The 22,125-nt window shown below is 33.4% G+C and overlaps 1 protein-coding gene and 1 pseudogene across 1 annotated transcript; both read right to left on the bottom strand.

The window, feature by feature from the left end:
• Positions 1-2,939: 2,939 nt before the first annotated feature.
• On the bottom strand, positions 2,940-6,794 carry LOC107781183 (uncharacterized; annotated as a pseudogene).
• A 4,039-nt stretch (positions 6,795-10,833) lies between these two features.
• On the bottom strand, positions 10,834-20,183 carry LOC107781182 (uncharacterized). Its single transcript, XM_016601849.2, has 4 exons — positions 20,048-20,183; positions 14,997-15,617; positions 11,981-12,733; positions 10,834-11,237 (listed from the first exon to the last, which is right to left on the bottom strand). The coding sequence occupies exons 1-4, from the start codon at positions 20,084-20,086 to the stop codon at positions 11,139-11,141; spliced, it is 1,512 nt and encodes a 503-aa protein (XP_016457335.2). The 5' UTR covers positions 20,087-20,183; the 3' UTR covers positions 10,834-11,138.
• Positions 20,184-22,125: the final 1,942 nt, after the last annotated feature.

The raw sequence follows: 22,125 nt of genomic DNA, 5'->3' as shown, positions 1-22,125 counted from the left end.
ATTTGGGAGTTTTAAAGTGGAGAAAGTTTTTTAAAAATTTTAATAAATTGGTGAAAAAAGACTAGGACCTATATATTAGACTTGTCAAACAATAATAGGTTAAGAATAGGCAAAATACCTTAACCCCCCATCCCCCTAAACTTGACACGTATTATTGGTTATATCTTTGAAATATATGTGGTCTTAATTACTCCCCTATACTTGGTTATTCGATAGTTGTTACCCCCTTGGACGATCTCATCCTAGGAAAGTGGCATGCACTCGCTTGCCACGTAGATTTTCTTGTCCATGTGGCATTCTTTGAAAAATAAAATAAATTTTATACCTTTTTAAGCGTGTTACTTTTTTAGATAATCTTTTTCGAATAATATTTATAATTAAACTTGGCTAGAACTACATTATTTAGGCTAGTTTTTTTTATTTGGCTAAAAATAATAAAATTTTAGTTATTGTTTCTTGAATTTGACCTGAAAATAAAGATTTATACAGTTAAAATAAATAGTCAAGGCATCTAAAAAGATATAAAAAATACTCCATAGTTTGATTTTTATTATTTTGGCTATAATTATTTATATAGCTCTAAATTATGGAGCTCTAAAATATTTTTTTTTTACAGATATTATTGAAAAAAGAAAACAATACGCAATTGAAATAAATAGTCATTGATTCAAAAGAAGAAATAAAAAGAGTGTACAATTGCAAGTTAATTATTTTGGCTATGCATTTTTATTTGGTTAAAAATAATGGAGTTTTTTGTTTTTTATTGATTTGACTCGAAAATAAAAACACACAATTAAAATAAATAGACATTATATCTAAAGAAACAAATAACAAAAAATACACAACTAGTACTCCATTATTCTTGCTAAAAATTTTCTATTTGGCTAAAATGATGGAGTTCCAACCAAACTTTTATACATTTGGTCCAAAGAAAAAGAAGAAATATGTTGTTGGAACAAATTAACATTATACCTATAGAAGAAATTTAAAAAGTAAAGTCCACATTATATGTTAAGATGAATCAAGAAGAAATACATAGTTGTAACTAAGGGTGGCAAGTGGGCCGGTCCAGGCCCGGGACCGTGGGCCAAACGGGCTAAACGGGCCAGGACCGTTTGGCCCAATTTTAGCGGGCCTAGGCCGGTCTCGTGGGTCGGTCCTATGATTTGGTCTCGTCAGGCCCGTGACCTTTTAGCCCGCCAGGGCCCGAGACTGGCCCGGTCCCTTAGCGGGCCAAACGGTCCCAACGACTATTTTTTTTTTTTAAAAAAAAATAAAATATAGCCGTTGGGCTGTCAAAAATAGCCGTTGGCTATTTATAAAATAGCCATTTAACCCCCCAACTTTGTCTTAATCCCAAACTTTTTATAATTACACTTTTTCCCTATTTTCAACTATAAATACCCTATACTATATAATATATATATATATATATATATATATATATATAGTATATATAGTATATAAGATGTATATATAGCTTATCGAATATAACTTTTATATATATATATATATATATATTATACATTTAATATATATTCTATACTATACTATACTATACTATACTATATATACATCTTATATGTAGTATATAAGATGTATATATAGCTTATCGAATATAGCTTTTATATATATATATATATATTCGATATTAAAGCTTATGAAGAAATGCTAGCTTAACTTGCGGAGGATGTTGCTTCGCCCGGAAGTGGTGATGACCAAGCAACGCCACCACCAACGGAAATTCCTTCGGACCTTGATAGATTTATGAAGTTTGTAAGAGATACCATGTAACTTGTATGAACAAAAATTAGTATGTATTATGTCACTTATATTTTGGCACATCTTGATTAGTTTCTTTTTCTTCTCAATGGTGGTATTAGCACCTTGTTGTGCTCATTCCATAGGGGGATGAAAACTAAGAAAGATATTGCCATATTTTTTAATGCTATAATAAAATTACAAGGCATATCTCTTTACAATATTTTTTGTCTTTAGACTTAGATATTATTTTTAACATCCTTTTGTCTTTAGACTAATATATATATTATACTATACTATATATACATCTTATATATATAGTATGTAAGATGTATATATCGAATATAGCTTATTACTTATATATATATATACTATATATACATCTTATATCGATATATATATATATATACACATCTTATATATATACTATATATATATTTAATATATATACTATACTATATATACATCTTATATATAGTATATAAGATGTATATATAGCTTATCGAATATAGCTTATATATATATACTATATATACATTTAATATATATACTATACTATATATACATCTTATATATAGTATATAAGATGTATATATAGCATATCGAATATAGCTTATATATAAATATACTATATATACATCTTATATCGATATATATATATATATATATATATATATATATATATATACTATAGTATATATATTAAATGTATAATATATATAGTATATATACTATACTATACTATATATACATCTTATATCGATATATATATATATATATATATATACACATCTTATATATATACTATATATATATTTAATATATATACTATACTATATATACATCTTATATATAGTATATAAGATGTATATATAGCTTATCGAATATAGCTTATATATATACTATATATACATTTAATATATATACTATACTATATATACATCTTATATACTATATATATTCGAATATCTATACATCTTAGATATTTATTTTAACATCCTTTTGTCTCTAATATCTATTTATTTTTATATATTTTTTTTAAAAAATATTGGGCCCACTTATCCACCGGCCCACTTGGCCCGTTTAGGCCCGGGACCGGCCCACTTGTCAGCCCTAGTTGTAACAAATAAATCATTATGTGACTATATGACAATTTAAAGTTAAAAAAATAACCTATCTGGAAACTGATTTTTCAATTTTTATTCACTCCCATGCGTTTAAAAGAGAGTGCACCCACACTCTTCGCCACATCAGTTGTAATTGTTGACTCATATCGTAGCACTGTTGATTGAACTAATAAAATCCCTAATTCTTCTTATTTTTTTCATTTCAATATTCAATTACATTACAATATGCTTTTTGGCGCAAAAAGTAGTTTGAACTGATTACAAAAAAAGTCCTTTGTTCTGAAGTGGCCCTCAAGAATTAAAGTAGTCGAGCAGAATTGAAATCTTAACCAAACCAGCATAGGGAATCAAGCAGCATCCGAGAGCCAATGGTTCAATTCCAACTAGTGGAGAAGTTGGAGCTTAATCCTTTTAAGTGTTGAAAGAGCATCTTCCATGCTAATTCTTGCATCTGGTGTCACTAAAGTACAGCTCAAAGCTAATTCCATGATAGATAACAAACATTGCATCTTTGAGTTGGTTTGTTCATCTCGTGACTGTACCAAATTAGAATCCACCACCTTATGAATTCCACTTGGAAAAGAATCACTAACCCAACGTCGTAAGCTCAAGTCTCCATTGAATATTTCATCACTTGGTCTCATTCTTGTAAATGTCTCCATCATCAGGATGCCAAAACTATAAACATCACAGCCCGTGGATACTATTCCATCTTGTCCATACTCTGCAATCATGGTAAAAATCTGTCAGAAAAACTTCCTAGTTATCATGTCATAGGCTAAAACTGAGAGTACCAATTTATATCTAAGGAAAAGAATTGTTTTGGGTATTCTAAGGATATGAGAAAGCTTTAGAAAGTTGTAATACCTGGAGCAATATATCCAATGGTTGCAATTGTCCTTGTTTGAACAAAAGTCTCCCCATCACCTAACAATTTAGCAATGCCAAAATCAGTGACATGGCCAACCATTTCTTGATCTAGCAAGACATTGCTTGGCTTCAAGTCACAATGCACCACACGTGTTGAATAGCCATTGTGGAGATAGTCCATTGCAGATGCAACATCTATCATTATATCTAATCTATCCAATAAGTTCAAGAACAAGTTGTGAGAGTATAACCATTGATCAAGTGTCCCATTGGGCATGTACTCCAATACTAGGGCCTTGAAATCAAGGTTGGAGCAGCTGGTGATGACTTTGGTCAGATTTCTGTGGCGAAGGTTTCGAAGTATCTCACATTCTGTGTCAAAACTTTTGAATGCACCCTCCAATTGCACATTGAAAACCTTTGCTGCGAAAAGGTTACCATCTTTAAGTATCCCTTTGTAGACCGTGCTGAAACTCCCATTACCAAGCAAGCTGCTTTCATTGAATCCTTCTGTTGCTTGTTCAAGTTCATAATAGGAAATTCTTTCATGCCCTTTTACCAAAGACACATCTGCTTGAGCTGCATTCTTATTTGGTTTTCTCAATCTTAAAAATACATATCTGAGGGCTAATGCAAGAAATAGCAGACCCACCCCAAAAAGGACGTAACAAACGAAGATTGCCTTTTTCCTCTTGTGAGATTTGATGATGCATGGTGGCACATGAAATTTAGAATCACCACAGAGTGCATCATTGAACAAGAAAGATTGATATGTGGCATCTGCGAAAGGACCACCCGTGGGAATCTCTCCACTGAGTTTATTGAATGAGATGTTCAGATATTTGAGATACACAAGAGCTTCTAATGACTTTGGAATTTCACCATTAAGATTATTATAACACAAATCCAAGAAATTTAAGGCCAGCATTTTACCAAATGATTTTGGAATAGGCCCATCTAATCTGTTATGTGCAAGAGAAAGTTTAATCAATTTATCGAGACCCCCTAGAGTGCTAGGAATCTTACCAGAAAATTTATTGTTTGACAGATCAATGAGTGTTAGAGCCTTTATATTTCCAATCTCCACGGGAATTTTCCCACTCAATAGATTGGATGAGATATCGAATTCGATGAGATCATGAAGCCCCCCCAAGTTTTCAGGTAAACTTGAATTCAAGCTGTTGTAAGCTAGATAAAGATACCTCAAACTGGTGACTTTTCCTAAGCATGGTGGCACGGAACCAGAAAATACATTTCTTGACAAGTGTAATGCACCAAGATTCTTTAAATTGCATATAACATCTGGTATGGTTCCTTCTAACTTGTTATTTCGTAGGTAAAGTTCTTGAAGATTCAGCATGCCTTGGATCGTATTCGGGATATGTCCAGTTAACTCATTGTTAGACAGACTCATCTTTATAACTCTTGTAAGATTACCAATTTCTTCAGGAATGACACCCTTCAGTTTACAACCCCGTCCTACAAAAATTTGTAGAGAATTGGAGAAATTTCCAACAGATGATGGAAAAACACCATCCAACGGATTGTCAGCAAACCAGAGAGATTTTAGTTTCCTACAGTTTGTTAAAGATGTAAGGAAGCTCAATGCTGAATCAGCAAAAAAATTATTCTTCTCAAAGGTAAGCATCTCAAGGTACTCTAAGTTACCAAGTGATTCAGGAATTGGACCTGTGAAACTGTTATCTGCGAGATCAAGGCCTCTGAGTCTTGAAGAATTTGAGATTGAAGCAGAGATAAAACCACTCAGATTATTACTTCCACAAACAAATTCTTCTATGTTGGGGATTCCACGACCTAAATCGGAAGGCAGAGTACCTGAAAGCTTGTTTTGTGAAAGTTGTAGGGCCTGTAGTGCTGACATGTTGAAAATGCTTGCGGGGACAGAACCAGTAAGCTCATTCTGGGATAATCCCAGCGCCTGTAGTTTCTTAAGATTACCTAGCTCCGCTGGTATCTCTCCTGTCAAAATATTTGAGTACTATTATGTTATGGTGGAAGACAGAAAAGGAAGAAAATTTCATAAAGAAATATCATACTACCTTCCAAAAGCATATTTCCAAGATATAATATTCTTAGTTCTGTTAAGTTGGCTAGCTCTCTTGGTACAACTCCAATGAACTTATTGTCGGACAATGACAAGACTTGAAGCTTTCTGCATTTTCCTAAGTTTGGTGGAATGACTCCACCTATGTGGTTTTTTGAGAGGTGAAGCCCTTCCAAGTTTGGAAGATGATCACATATAGTTGTTGGAAGCTTACCAGTAAGTTTATTGTCTGTAAGACCAATTTTTTGCATCGTTCTAATGTTGAAGATTGATGGTGGTATAAAGCCACTAAGCTGATTAGACTGCAGGTCTAAGAAAACCATATAACGAAGATCACCGAGTTCTCTAGGGATCTCTCCTTGGAGAAAATTTTCCTTTATTCTCAACTCTTCTAGCTTTGTTAGATTGGAAAGGAATGATGGAATTTCCCCTGAAAATTGGTTTGTCGAAAGGTCCAGAAACCGCAGGTTTGGTAACAAACGTAAAAACGATGGAATGGCTCCAGTGAAGTTATTGCTTGTGACATCAATCAATTTCAACCTCTGCAAATGAGCCAATTCTTGTGGCAATTCTCCATAAAAAGTGTTGTTACTGATGTCGAGGGAAAGTGAGAAATGAGAGGTTTCCGAGGTGTGGAGGAATGGTACCATGAAGTTGCATGCTAGAAATGTTTAAAGCAGTAACTCGATGGTGGCGGGAGCTGCAAGTGATTCCAATCCAGCTACAAACTAGGCCTGAAGAAGACCAGTTTCTTGCTAAGATGTTATTAGGGCCAGAAGAAATGTGAGATTTCAAGGCAAGAAGAGCAGCTTCATCGGTGCTAATATTAGCAACAGAAGCAAGGGAAGTATGGTCATGTAGCAGAATGAAAACTGCAAGAGCAAAGAGAAGATTGCCCATAACTATAACAGGCTGGTTTTTTACTTTTTCCTTGTTGAGCTAAAACAAGAATTGTTAGTGCAAAGCAATGATCTCAGAGGATCTACTTAATGATATCAAATTCATTGTACACCAATCAGTTTTTGGAGTGTTTTTTGGTTAAGAGTTGTGTACTACAACTGGAAGTCAGTCTACAAGTCTAGTCTCCGGAGTGTCTTTTAGCTAAGATTGTCAATTTGGCTGGCTGGATACCATACTGTCCCAATGGTCTAATAATCAAATATTCTTATTAGTTGATAATATTAGTATTAGTTGGAAATTTTGTGAAAGATTCCTGTGAAAAGTTTCATTAACGCGGAATTCGTGTCGCGTAGACCTTGTTGTTGTGAAAATTCTTAATTCATGAGCTGTAGGGAGGTATTTATGTCACTACAAACAGAGACTAAAGCAAGTGTTGTATTCAAAGCTGGTGTTAAAGAGTACAAATTGACTTATTCACATTCTGTTATGTGAGATTAGAAAATCACCATCAACACCTTGGTCTAGGTCCGATATAATCCTTTTGGCTATTTACAGCTAGCCAATTAAGAAGTCTCAGATGTACTAGCACTGCATCTTTGATGCAGTCATCGATTCTCCCGAGAGGTCACAATTGCCGTGAGCAAAGATATTAATGACGAGGAAGACTTTTCTGTTATGCTACTAATACTTGCTCTGCTTTCAAATGCGCCTTTTTTGGTTTAGAACCCAGCCGTATTAATCTATTCGAATTAAAACATGGATTCAAGGATAAGGGTAACAGAAATTTCTCCCTGATGCATAATAACAAATAAAATTTGACTTAAGTTACAAAGATATAGGTCAAGTAGGAATAATGAAAGCCTTACAAATGAGTCTATACTAAGAAAATTGGATTTTGCTGGCTTCTAAAGCCACATTCTCAGTTACAGATTGCTGTTTTACCTTTATCTTCAACTAAGGCAGAAAAGAACTCTTTTTTTTTTAACAGTGCGTTGTCAATTTTTTTGGCCGCCATTAGTCAAGTAATATGGTCACTAGCATGTATAAATAAGTACACCAATGATACGGCGCGATATGATGTAGCGCAACAATAATAATTATTCTCAATCTAAGCATATTAGGGTTGGCTGGCGTAGCCACATACATTGATGGATGGTCAATCGAACACCCTTCATCGAAAAATTATAGTATATATAGGTCAAAAATAATTTTTTTGTTTGTATATTAAATTTTGAACACCCATTCGCGAAATTCCTGACTTCTCCACTGGTCTGTATGAATCCTCGTTGCCCACATCGTTCCATTTAAGCCTATCTCAGTCCAATAACGTCTTACGAACCAAGCAAGTTTGTATATCAAAACTTAGGGGGTGCAGGCTAGGATGTAACACTGCATACCATGATGATCTAGAATCCATAGTGTTGAAAGTCACACTTTTAGCATAACCTTGGAACTGTTTTTGAGATTAAGAAGCTTTCAGCAAATTCAGGATTCTTGCAAAAAATTAATAAAATCAAATAATCAATGAGGATCAATTTATTTATCATGCATATCTAATCAATGATGTGAATCTTGTGGCATTCTCCTATAGATACTGATCTACACTTATAGTTAGAACAGCAAAACAACTTCCTTGCGTTCTCCGAATGATCAACATTGAGCTTCAACTTTTCACACTGAACAATTATGACTCATAGTGTACCACTATGAGTCATGTTGGCGAAGAATGCAACAGCAATTACTATTGCACCTCAATCTCAAGTAAGTTGGAGTCAGGTATATGAATCTTCACTGTCCATGTCATTTTATTCAAGCTCATGTCAGTTCAACGTTATATAATACTTGACCCTGAAAATTCTCGACATTTTCTACTAACATATAAAACTACTAAAGAGAGTTTTGCTAGAAGAGCGGAGGGTCTTTATCAGATTCATGGCGTCCGGTAGACATATATGTTAAGTGATTATAAGAGAAATTGGGAGCAACTTTACTGATCATTTGTGACGAGCAGAGAAAAGGCAAGTCTACGTACTAGTTTTATAAATTACATAGTTTTGTTGTTGTTTGGGATCTCTTCGGAAAACGACGCACCATATATTTTTTCCATTGAACATCCTCTTATTTAAACTCCTCGCGGAGCTGCCTTTCTACTGCAGGTTCAATCGAACTTACTATTAAATTTGAATGCATAATTTTAAACTACAATGAGTTCAATCTTTAAAGTCAAACCTATCAATTTTGAATCCTAGATTTGTCTCTAAGTATGATGGTTAGATTCACCACCTTTGACCAGATATCTCGAATTTGAATCCCTAAAATGAAAAACTTCTTTGAAGGAGTGCTTTACGCCCTTGGTGGCCTACCCGGCGTGTATCTGGATTAGTAAGTTTCAAATACCAAATTATAAAATTAGAAAAGGAAAAAACAGTCCTCTATTCTTTTCTATTTTTCTAGTTAGATGTCACTTAAGTATGTTGTTCATTATATTTAGAGTAGAAACTCACTAACAATAATTTCGCAAATACTTAATAATCCACCTCCTATATTATGATGGACGAGTAGAAGCCTGGCCCTGATTTTCATGATAATAGAAATAGAGCTAAAGGGGTGTCAAATTAATCCTTTATAGTTTAATTAGTTTGTATGATTCATCCAAATTAAAAATGGAGAGACTGATTGATCAATTCATCTTGACTCAACTATCTTAATTTAAAGTCCAAACTTGAATGAGTTATGATATAATTCATTTTGATCACTTAACTCATCCAAACTTTAAGTTGCACGGACTGTAACATGTTTATCTTCTAAAAATGAGCTTATTTTAAATACTTTCTCATAACTCTAAAATATTGCTAGAAACACTATTAGAAATAAATATAAGAAAAAACAAGTGACAGATGGTCAATTAAATAAATTAATATTGCAGACATATTTGTCATTTCCCCAATTTCAACCGAAATCTCCTATTTGCTTGCTCCTTTCACACTTGCATCTCCTCAACAATGGCCATAATTTTCATGAGCAAGTAATAATTATGAATTTCCTTTCGTAATATTCCCATTGAATATTACATGTGTGCATCGCACATCATATATCATCCACTCAAAGACGATCTAAGATTTTATATTAGGACATAAATTGGAAAAATGAAAGCTTTGCAAATGACTATACTTTGTTGGCAACTTAATGTTTCTGTCTTTTTGAAACAAACTTAGGAGGCAGACAATTAAGAACTACTTACTGTTTTGTAACCTGTATTCGTAAAATAATTCTGGAGAATAAAAACAACGTAAAAACAGAAATGTAGAAGTATAAATTAATCCGAGCCTACTGAATTCACAGTGTTTTCTTAAGGAACTTAATCCCCTCCTAATACCTGAGGTTATGGATTATTTTCTCCCAGGATAGAACGGATTATACATTGGTGTAGCAGTACTTTAAACCTCATTGTTTCAGCGAACACAAATGATCGGTAGCAAATCACACTTACTGTTGCTTTCTTTCAGTTAAAACGATGCAGAAGAAAGAAGGAGAATTCAGAATTTTCGCAAAGAAAATCTGAGGAAATGGCCTGCTATTTATAGCCAACAGATTGGGTTTAAACGAAGAGGTGCAACTCTTCAAAATGACCGTTCACTTAAAACGGCTATTACGTAAATGGTTATTTATGCAAAATAAAACGAGAAAATAAAATCGAAGGGAAACTTTAAATTACCGTTGCACAAAAGGCCAATTTGGATTAAATAAATATTTAACAAATAAATTTGGTCCAAAATATTAATCAATCAAATCCGAAGTCGAGCGACGACGGCGTGAGGCTTGCCATTTCTCAACTCATTAGGAGCTAGAAGAAAAGCAATTGTATATATAAATATACCCATCAAAACTCTTTTACTCCTCCAATATGGGACAATGTCTCTTTGTCAAAGAGGAAAATTCAAATATTTCATTTTTTCTTCCATTTTCCCTTCACTTCGTTTTAAGCAATAACAAGCTTAAACCCAACACTTAACATATAGAAACATGTAGTCTTTTAAAGACACCACTTTATGTAACGGCGCAATGCCACCACCAGAATGTAATAGCCCAACCTTATGTATTGATGCTAGCTAATAATATGTATCTCTATTGGAACCAAAAAGGTATAGTAAATAAGATGCAACGTTGTAACAGCCACCATAATTAGTTGACATTGCCAGTAGATAAAGAGACAAGATTTGTTGGTATAGCCAATTTCATCCACAGCCTACTCGGGTTCAGGCAATGTGGTGGCTAGTATGTACATATTATACATATACAATCAACAGTAGATGTGATATAATCACACAATTATGGCAATAACATCTCTTAGACCAAATCTCAATATAAGCAAATACACACACCATGATGCCCGCGTCTCCTTCGTGTTTGTAAGTTCACACTTTAAGCATAATCTCGGGATAGGGTTCCCTTCTGTTGAAAACATCATTTAGAACTGTTTTTGAGATTAAAGAAGCTTTCAGCAAATTCAGGGCCTGCAAAAGTTAATACCATCAACGACGATTTGATATAATTATTAAATAAATCACGCATGTTAGGACCATTGTACATTTGAATCTTTTGGCAGTCTCCATAATGTATAAATGAATTTATGGTTTTCAACTTGTGTTCTTCTGCTTCTGCGCAAGTTATCATTACTTTCTATGATATAGTCAGTTTTAATTGCAACTTTTCTGATGTACAAAAGCCTCTTAACTCTGTGCTGACTTATTTAACAAGTTTAGAAGATGCCAATTTTCTATAGAGGCCCTTCTTTTCTACCTTCTCTTTCTTTCTTCTGTTTTCCAATTTGGGGGTTGCGTTGGTGGATGAAGGGTGGCTTCCATCGGTACCCCGCTTCAGATTACCTAGCATATTATGAGAATCAAGATTTTCCCCTCCTGTAAGCGCATAGAGGGGAGTGGGCACTTGGCTATTGAGAGGACTCCTATTGTCTTTCTTTCGTTATGGTGGAGTCTCCGACCCCATTTTGTTGCACTACCAGAGAGGACCCCCAGCCAACTACTTTCTCAACCGAAAATGGAAACAAGACTACTGAGTGGTTCCATTTATCACTTGCGTCATTTCTAAGGTCAGAAATAAATTTTTAGAATTTAAGCATGAAATCATCGTTAATCTCAAAATGTATTCTGTTCACCCACCATAATACGAGCAAACCCCAAAAAGAATTCCAAATATCTAGCAACAGATAATGAAAGGGATCAAGTAGAAGGCATACCTCATACTCTCCAATGAATACAGTGCGCTCCTCCAAGTCACCGGTTGACACCTTCATTTGATTCAGAAGAGTTATGATCGAGGTAGGGGAAAACTGAGTCACTAGAAGATTATCCAATATCATAAATGTTGCAGGTCCTTTCAAGTATCCTTCACCCTTTATAGTTTCTCCTGATGGAGATTTTGGATCCAAAATAATGGGTAAATTCCTAGTTTCTTCCTCATATTCTATTGATGATCCCTCGATTTTATTAGTGTTCCTTACTAATTCTAAACCTCCAAATCCATCATATCTGTATTTTCGGCATTCCTCTTCCACCCGAAGAATATGACTGTCAAAACCAGAGTATGGGAACAATTTCGGAGAGAGTAGCCTATTTTTGAACTCTTCTGATTTAATATAGTTTTCTGAACTCAAATTCGCAGCGCCCTTGTACAAATTATCGATGCACCCAAGTCTTGAGTTGCCACCTAGAAGCTTTACCACAGCCCCTAAAGGGAATGCAAGGAAACTGAAAAGGAAGTCTACAAGCTTGACCCCAGCTTCCGCATACAGAACTTTTTGCTTACTTTTGCTAACTATAAGCTTCAGGCTCATACTATTTGAGTTTTGAGAAACGGCCTTCTTGTCTAACTTGGCAGTTAGGGTATCTTCAAACTTTGATGTATCTTTCACCCAATTCCCCTGGCTAGTCAATACCATATTTGTCAAAGGTGTCTTGGAGAGCAATGAAACTTTCAGAAGTCGAAGCACCTACATGATGAGGTAGGGAAGTTAACTAAACCAGAATAAAACAAGAAGCAACGTGAATTGAAACAAAAAGTAGAAGCAAGTAAAAACGCCAGAGTTTTATTGTGGTAATGGATGATACAAATGGATACTTCAATACCGGTGCAAGTAGAATCAGTTAGTGGAAGAAGATTAAGAGATCATGGAGCAGATAACCAAGAAATTAGCAAATGAAAGCGTCTTAATTATAACCTTTCAATCTTGCCTATGTTCTTCTAAAGGGTCAGATTTATTTTACTTCCAAATATTGTATGCATTTAACCTCCATTATACTTTCGGGACATATATACCCTTACCGTTAGTAAAGTATACAAATCTACCCTTATTTTTATCAGAGGTCCACATGGCCTCACATTTCAATGAGGTGGACGCCACGTGGCATGCCAACTCACTACCCTAACCCCATTTTACCGCCTCCCCCAATACTCTCTTCCCCTTCCATTTCTTATGATGCCAGCACTTGTCCCACTCAATTTAATCAACATAGGCCCTCTTTGTTTTCCAGGTTACTGCAACTTCATTACTTGGAATAAGCAATGACACAATATACACTATAACCTTACCTCTTTAATGGATCTATGATCGTTGAAGTTTGTGACAAAAAAGAAATGTCCAATCATATTTATTTGCCTGAAACAGAAAACTTGGGTGATGCAGAAATTGATATTTGTCATTCTGTTTATAAGTCCTGCTTTGACAGACATTTTTTAACCATAAGGAAGATAATGGAAATAAGAGGGGTTTCTTTTCTCACAATTCTTTCTTTGTTTTGGGTGATTTCCTTACTATTTCGATCCCCCACACGCCAGCAGAAGAAATACACACTAACAAAATAAGAAAAATAATTGTCTGATCTTTGTCACATATTATCTATAACCAATTAGTACAAGTGGGCAAGCAAAACCATGATAACCCAAAGAAAGCTTTATTTCCTTTATTTTTTTTTCGGCTTAGGGACAAAAGAATCCCTTATCAATAATGTAAGCTAGCTCCAAGCAATTACGGCGAAGAAGTGTCAATGGTATTGGTATACTGCAGCATAGGTATAAGTTAGCTCCAAGCAATTTAAAGTAAGGGGACAAGTGGTGGCGGCGTAAGAAATGGAAGGGGAAGAAATAATATCGCAGAAGGGGGTAAAATGGGGTTAGGGTGCTGAGATGGCATGCCACGTGATGTACACCTCATCAAAATGTCAGGCCATGTGGACCTCCATTAAAAATATGGGTAGATATGAATACTTTGCTAACGGTAGGGGTATATATATCTCAAAAGTATAACAAAGGTTAAATGTAAACATTATTTGAAAGTAGAGGGATAAATTTGACTCTTTCCTCTTTCTTTAATGAGAAACTCTTAGTTATCAATAGTCTATGTATTAATAGAGCAAAATGGTGCATTCAACGAGTACATGCATCACAAATCCTAACAACAGATCCCTACTCCAAGAGTCGGGTGAACAAGAAGAAACGCAATAGTTCGAAATTCAATATCATCAACTATTCAAGAACTGTGTGTTAGATCTCTCTAAACCTTAATTCTGAACAAGGGCTGAAGAAAAACCTAGAGCAGCAGATGGTAAAATTTAATGTTTCAATAAAGTGATCTAAATGGTGCTTGCTTAAAATAAAAACCATAGGAAGAAAGCACGGACAATGTGTTAAAGGAAAGAGTTAAATGCAAACTAAGTTGACCTTCCAATTTAAGCACTTCTGCCATGCAATTTTATTCTTCCTAGGCATTAATGACACGCTCGAATTGAGCTTTAATATGTCTTATATGAACAATAAGACAAAGTTCAGAGTGCCCGTTTTGCCATTTAAGCCAATCAATTTGGAGGAAAATATTTTCCAAAATATTTAAACCAACTAAACATAGAAAAATTGAAAAAGAGTTTGTGTTCAGAGTGCCCGTGTGTTTGTTCATACCCAAACACACCCAAAGTAAAAGAGTTTAGCTATCGCTCCTCTCGTCGGTGTAACTCTTCTAGGCTGGACCTTACTGATTGTCTAACCTGCCACCATCCTAATACTTAAATTTTATTTCTCTCAAGCCTGACTAATAGTACAGCATGACCTTTCTAACCAAATGCGATGATAAACCATATAATAGTTGGAAGGAGAAGCAGTGATTTCAGAACTGCTCTTATGAAATTATCTTGTAATACTAGTTAAGGACTTTAAAAATAACAACGGCATGCATAGTCCAACATATTAGGTAAAGGCATTACCTCTTTAGTGCCAACTTCTACGGTCTTTTCCTCGATTTCGTTCTTGTCACTGACTCCAAGCTTTCCAAACAAAGCAGTTAAGCTAGCAGTTGAGGCTGGCATTATCTGTAAATCATCAGTGATCATAAAGCTCACTGCACCAGCCTTCAGAAAAACTCCATCCCCACCTTCTCCCCCAGAACTTCTATCCTCTTCCTTCTTATTAACACTTCTTGGTGATCTCATTGGAGAACCACAACGGCAACTTGCATTCATAAAGAGACTATAAAAGGTTTTTGTTTCATAGCAAGAGTATGAAGAACATGTAAACAACTTCCCTGCAATCTCCGAATGATCAACGTTAAGCTTCAACTTTTCACACTGAACTTCTGATGCGTTTCGGGGCGTGATCAACATAGATTTGCAATAGCTTGTACGCAAGAACCTAGGATCAAGAGAATAAACACTAGCGTAGATGCGGCTAATGGATCCCAGTTGAACCATATCTTTTTCAAGAAGTCTTAGAACTGTGCCTAAAGGGACTGTCAAGAATGACAATAGTGTTTCAATGAACTCATGGTCCGACTCTGCAAAGATTACTCGGTTTCTAGTCTTGTCAATCATAACCTTAAGTTTGATAACCTGAAATTGAAGAATCCAAATAGTCATAACTTTAAGCATGCTTACAGTAATTGCTATTTGCCACTTTCTCCAACCATTTTGTTCGGCATTATTTGACTAGTCTGGAATATAATTTTAACATATAAGTTAAATACACATAAAATATCAGAGTAAATTTCATGGGTGGTCATTCAACTTTGTGTTCATTACCCAAAAGTCATTTTTCTTTGAAGATTTAACCCAAATAGCCGCTCACCTAATCTCTTAAACTTAAAATAGCCGGCGGATGTATAATATAGATATAATTCATGTACAATATATGTATAACTATTATATTTAATGTATAATTTATGTATACCGGCTAGAAAAAGTAAAAATTAAATATGGCCGGCTATTTGTGTAACAATCCCTTTTTCTTTCTTTTGTTACATAAAAGTCATTCAACTTTGTGTTCATTACCCAAAAGTCACTTTTATTTCTTTTGTTACACAAAAATTATTTTACTATGCACTAGTTATCATAATAATCACTTTGACCAGATTTTACAAACCTTTCACCTGAAAAGTCTATTATGCCCTTGACATTATAAATCCTCCCATTTATGTAATACCTTCTATATTATATGCTATATAATATACTTTTACCCAAGTATTTTACTTATAATTAAAATAAATTAATATTATTTTATTTATTATTTTTATAATATATTCGTATATTTAATTTTTTTCTTAATATTAATTTTCAAGATATATAAGTAGTATTATTAAATTTGTCAGTAGCATTACCTTAAACAAATCTCAAGTCCACGTTCTTAATCATCGTTAATGAAATATGTTTAATGAAAATTAAAAAAGCAAAGCTCGTTGATTTATCAGCCAAGCCATACCCATTAATTTAATAGATAAAATATCCACATTTAGCAAAATGACACATCATATTAATACTTTTAAATAAATAATATTAACAGATAAAGCTTTAAAAAACTTAATATTAAACACAAATATCTTTGAAACTTTTTTCAAAATTTTTATTGACTATAAAAAACTATCATTTGTTAAACAAATCTGTTTTTATTATTTTAAATATATATTAAAATAAATGTTTTTTATTATTTTTATATTTAAAATATGTTCATTTTTGAATATGATTAAACAAATTGAGTGTCGTGGAAAAATTAAATGTATGGATATATTATAAAAATAATAAATAAAATAATTTAAAGTTATTTTAATTATAAGTAAAATACCTAGGTAAAAATATATTACACGTATATAATATAGAAGGTATTACATAAATGAGAGGATTTTTAATGTCAAGGACATAATAGACTTTTCAAATAAAAGCATTATAAAATCTGGCCAAGGTGACTTTTGTAACAAATAGAGCAAAGTAATATAATCTGTGAGTAACAAAAGAAAGAAAAGTGACTTTTGCATAATGAACACAAAGTTGAATGATCACTCATGAAATTTACTCAAAATATCAAAAGTATCCTTGTATCACAATAAGTCATGTTAATATTAAGAAGACAAAATAGCCTTCCAGCCACCTAAACTTACACTGATTTTTCAAGCAGGTAAATAAACTGACGAGTTTCTCATTTTGATACTTACACTTTACAGATCAATTACTAATAAGCGCCTTTGACCGTTGACTATGCCTATGTGGAGACAATGCAGCTGACATGGCCAAAGTACGTGCGACTCACACATAAAAGGCGCGTGAATATGTTAGTTTTGATAGAAAAGGTATTAAAAACTGTATTAATAATAAAAAGATAATAGAAGAATTAAAAAAAGGCAAAAAGGCCTCCGTGCCACCTAAACTTGCACCGGATTTTAAAGTCGGTACATGAACTTCCAATTTTTTTATTTTAGCACCTCAACTCGATAAAGTTACTTATAATAAACCCCTCCCTCATAGCATGTATCTCAATCGCCTAACATAAATATCACGTAAGATGCTAAGACCATTTATTATTTGACATTTGTAAATTGTGGGTCCCATCTTTTTTAAACCTAACTTATCAAAATTTTAATTTTTTTTTCCTTTTCCTTTCTTTTCACCATTGCTCCGCCGAAACCTTCCATTGCCCAGCCATCATTTTCAATGGTAAAAGTCCAAATCTGATCCATTCATATCCTACTACATATTTTAACCCAACCTCAATCCAGAAATTAGTCCAAACAAACCATAAGATCTTTCTAAAAAAGTATCAAAACTATTCCGATAAAGTTTCCCTCGAAAAAAATAACATCTCGACGACACTCGTCAAAATCAAAATTAACAGACCTCCTTAAGCACCTATTACTTCCAACCCCTAAAAGTTTCAAGTAATTTCATCGTTCCAATCGGCCAAAGAAGATCGCCGGAAATGTTGTTACCACCATACCTTTGCTGTCAACTGAAAAAATGAGATAGACCAATGCCAAAATAATTATTTTGTGGAGAAATAGAGAATGGCTAAGGGATGGTTTAAACTTTAAAGCTGCAATGAAGAGAAATGAGATGGGGATGGGGAACGGGAAGAAACTATAGGGAGAAAGAAAAGGTGGGGTTTTTTTTTGCGGGGGGGGGGGAGGGAGGGGATGGGTAAGGAAGAAGATCAGAATGGGATACGGTAGGGATTTAGGATTTTTTAAATTTTTTATTTGTTGTCTTTTATTTACTTTTCCTTTTTCTTTATTCACATTTAACATTTTTAAATAGAGTAATTCAAACGACGCACTTTCTCTACGTGATTGGCACGCACTTTGACCACGTCAGCTGTGCTACTGCCACATAAGCATAGTCAAAGGTCAGAGGTATTCACTTATAAACAATCGGTTAAGTTGAGGTGCTAAAATGGGAAAATCAAAAGTTCATATACCGGCTTTAAAATCCGGTACAAGTTTAGGTGGCCCGGAGGCCATTTTGGCTTTAAAAAAAACTAAACACTTCTTCAATTCTTCCCAGCCCCTCTGTCCCCCTCTCCTCCCCATTACCTTTGGTTTCTCATCCCTGCATTTTTCACGTCCCAATCCCCATATTCCCTCTCCATTTCCCCTCTTTATTTCTTTTCATTATTGTTCTCTATTCAAAATAAATTTAGGGTTTTTTCTTCTTCTATTGAGTAGAAGAATTTAGAGGAGGAAAAAAGATACCGAAGATAACCCACAACTTTATGTGAAGCAAATCACCAGAGAAGTTGCCAAAGAAAAAAGAATCTGGCTTTCTGAAATTGAAAATTGAGTCAAACCGGTAGTAAAGAAATTGATTTTTCTATTTATTGGGTCTGATTCTTCGAATCGAATCAATTAGGCTCCAACTATTTGAAGTGAAAAATTTCTCTCTGGTAAAGTGATGATTTCTTTGTGAAGTTGATGGAGATGGGAAATGGGTTTCTGTTGTTGGATGGGTTGAGTTTGATTTGATATGAAGTTATGGATTTTGAAAGTCTCTTAGAAATGGTTTAAAGAAAATAATGAAAGGAAAATAAAGTTGATATTTTGGAGAAGAAAGATGTCACCAAAGAAACTTTTTTTGGTGGTTAGTCTGGTGGAATTGGTCTTCTTGACCTATGAAGAAGAAAGAGAAAGAAAAAATAAAGAAAAAGAGTTTTATAAATTAAAAAGGTTGGGACCCACAAATTACATGTGTCAAATAATAACAGGTTAAGCATATTACATATTATCCACGTCATGGCGATTGCGGAACACACTCAGTCGGAGGTGTTTATTAGTAACTATTGTTTGAAGTATAAGTGTCAAAATAGGAAACAAGTAAGTTTGTTTACCGGCTTGACAAATCAGTACAACTTTAAGTGGTTGGGAGGCCAGCTTGCCTATTAAGAAAATAGACTTTACTCCTAACTCAACTCCAGATGTTAGCTCAAGAGGTAAGAATCGCACAAAATCATAAAAGAAGATAACAATTAACAACCCACTCTCTCAACCAATGTCGGACATTTAACACCTCCCGGACGCCCAAGTCTAGATATTTGGAGTGTGAACAAGATAACACAAGGGTTATATATTAGGTAAACGAAGAATTAAAATGGATTTTGCTCTAATCCCAAGTTAAGAAAATGGATCTCGGACATAAATCAACCTAAAAATTAGCTCATGAGGTGAGATTGCCTATTTATCAATGTGAGATATTTAACACTTGAGCACAGGCCAGACCTTTGATACCACGTTAAGAAAATGAACATTTAGCCTAAGTCACCTCAAAAGCTAGCTCATGATTTTAGGATTGGCCAAGATCATGTAAAATAACAATATCCACTTCCTCAATCATTGTATAACACTCGACAATTTAACACAGAATAAGAATGTTAACATTAACTGTTTTGTAAATAATAAATGTATCAATTTATTTTTAACAGACAAATAATAAAAGAATGTCTAACAATTGGAAAAAGCGAATACAAGTTAAAGAGCAAAAATTAAACAAAGTTTTGTTTAAAATACCGGAGGATCTTCATCAGATTGATGGCGTCCGGTAGACATGTCAACTGAGAATAAGAGAATTTGAGAGCAAAACGATGGTTTTCTGGACTGAGGAGTGAAGAATGTGAGTAAACGCAGTGACTCAACTTTACTTATTTGTGATGAACAGGAAAAAGAAAGTCTTTTAATTTATTTTCTTTTAAAGTCAAGATTCCATTAACTAAATTATTAGGGGGTTGGTTGGAGCTATCCCGGTATTAGTTATTTCGGGATTGTTATTCCACGCTCTCTTTGAAATAAAAATAATATTACAATTCTGAGATAATTAATTTCAAAATTAGTTATATCGCAATTTTATGTTAACTAAATGTATAATAAATTTATTTTAAATTTAATCCCAAAATTACTTATTTCTTATCCATTTTGCCAACAAGAAAGTGCCTATTTTTATTGTTTTGGTGCTGTGTACTGGTGTAAGTCCTCTTCGAACTTGGCGCTAATGACATTTCCATTTAACATTCTTTTTTAAGTGTCTATTTAGATGTTATTTATACGGATTTATCTTGTATAGATCAATCGTATAAATATCTTTACACCATTGGTATAAATTAATCTACTATAACAAGTCAGTTTTTATTTTTATGCGATTAAAGATTTGTTTTGTAATTTCCTTATCACTGATTTGAATTTGTAAATATGTTTTACTAATACTACGTCTGAACATCAAAATTTTGTATAGAAGTGTTATGGCTTCTTTGGCCCAACTATAAAAATCAGTTTATTTTAAAAAGTATTTTTTTAAAAAGTATTTTTGGAAAGAATCAATTTGTGTTTGGCTAATCAATCTGAAAAACACTTTTGAACAATAATTTGTGTTTGGCCAAACTTTTCAAAAAGTACTTTTAAGTATCAAATTACGAATAAGTACATAAATATATTTACTTAATAGTTAATATTATAGTTAAATAAATAATCTCAAAAGTTTGTTATTAAATACAATAATTAAATCTCATTCTATTTGAGTAGAATATGAAAATAAAATTTAAAAGTACTTTAATTCTTTTAAGATGATTTAAATATATTAAAAAATTATTCAGAAAATATAAAAGAATTCACCCCTAAAAAGTACTTCTGAGCAATAATTTATATTTGGCAAAACTTTTCAAAAAGTGTTTTTAAGTATCAAATTGCGAATAAGAACATCAATAGATTTACTTAATAGTTGATATTATAAGTAAATAAATAATCTCAAATGTTTGTTATTAAATACAATAATTAAATCTTTTCATTCTATTTAAGTATAATATAAAAATAAAATTTAAAAGTATTTTATTTCTTTTAAGATGATTGAAATATATTAAAAAATCATTGAGCAAATATAAAAGAATTCAACCCTGAAGTCACTATATATTAGAAAAACTATCCTAAAATAAAAAGAAATACTTATACATTAAAATCCTAAGTATTAGATTTAAAATAAGTAAGAATATTTTGGTATATGCTATATTTTGTTAAGGGTATTTTTGGTAAGAAGAAAAGTCAAAACTGCTTCTGTTTCTGCTTCTAGGGAGAAACTATTTTTTTCTGCTTATTCACAAAAGCACCCCCACCCCACCCCACCCCCCAAGAAGCTTGGCCAAACACTTTAGTTGAGGAAAAAAGTACTTTTAGGAAGAAAAAAAATACTTTTGGCCTTTGGAAAAGCTTGGCCAAACAGGCTATTACTCTCTTTGTTTAAATTTATGTAGCAACTTTTTTTGTACCAAAAAGAATGATAGATATTGTAGAAATACACACAACTTGTAACGACCCGACCGGTTGTTTGAGTATTATTTCCCTGTTCCACCATTTATTGCTTATACAATGCTCATTTGTTGTTATGTAACTTGTTAGGGTAGTCGCTTTAGTTCCAGGGATGTTTCAGAATAAATTGGGACACTTAGTCCCAAGGTTGAAAGTCTATGTTGAAAGAGTTGATCCGATGTTAACTTATGTGTAAATGACCCTGGAATGGAGTTTTGATGATTCTGATAGCTTCGTAGGGTGATTTTGGACTTAGGAGTGTGTCCGGATATTGATTTAGAGGTACGTAAATGATT

The sequence above is a fragment of the Nicotiana tabacum genome, chromosome 17 (assembly GCF_000715075.1).
Source record: "Nicotiana tabacum cultivar K326 chromosome 17, ASM71507v2, whole genome shotgun sequence".
Classification (NCBI taxonomy): domain Eukaryota; kingdom Viridiplantae; phylum Streptophyta; class Magnoliopsida; order Solanales; family Solanaceae; genus Nicotiana; species Nicotiana tabacum.
The sequence above is the reverse complement of the archived record's forward strand: the minus strand, read 5'-3'. Positions and strand labels throughout refer to the sequence as shown.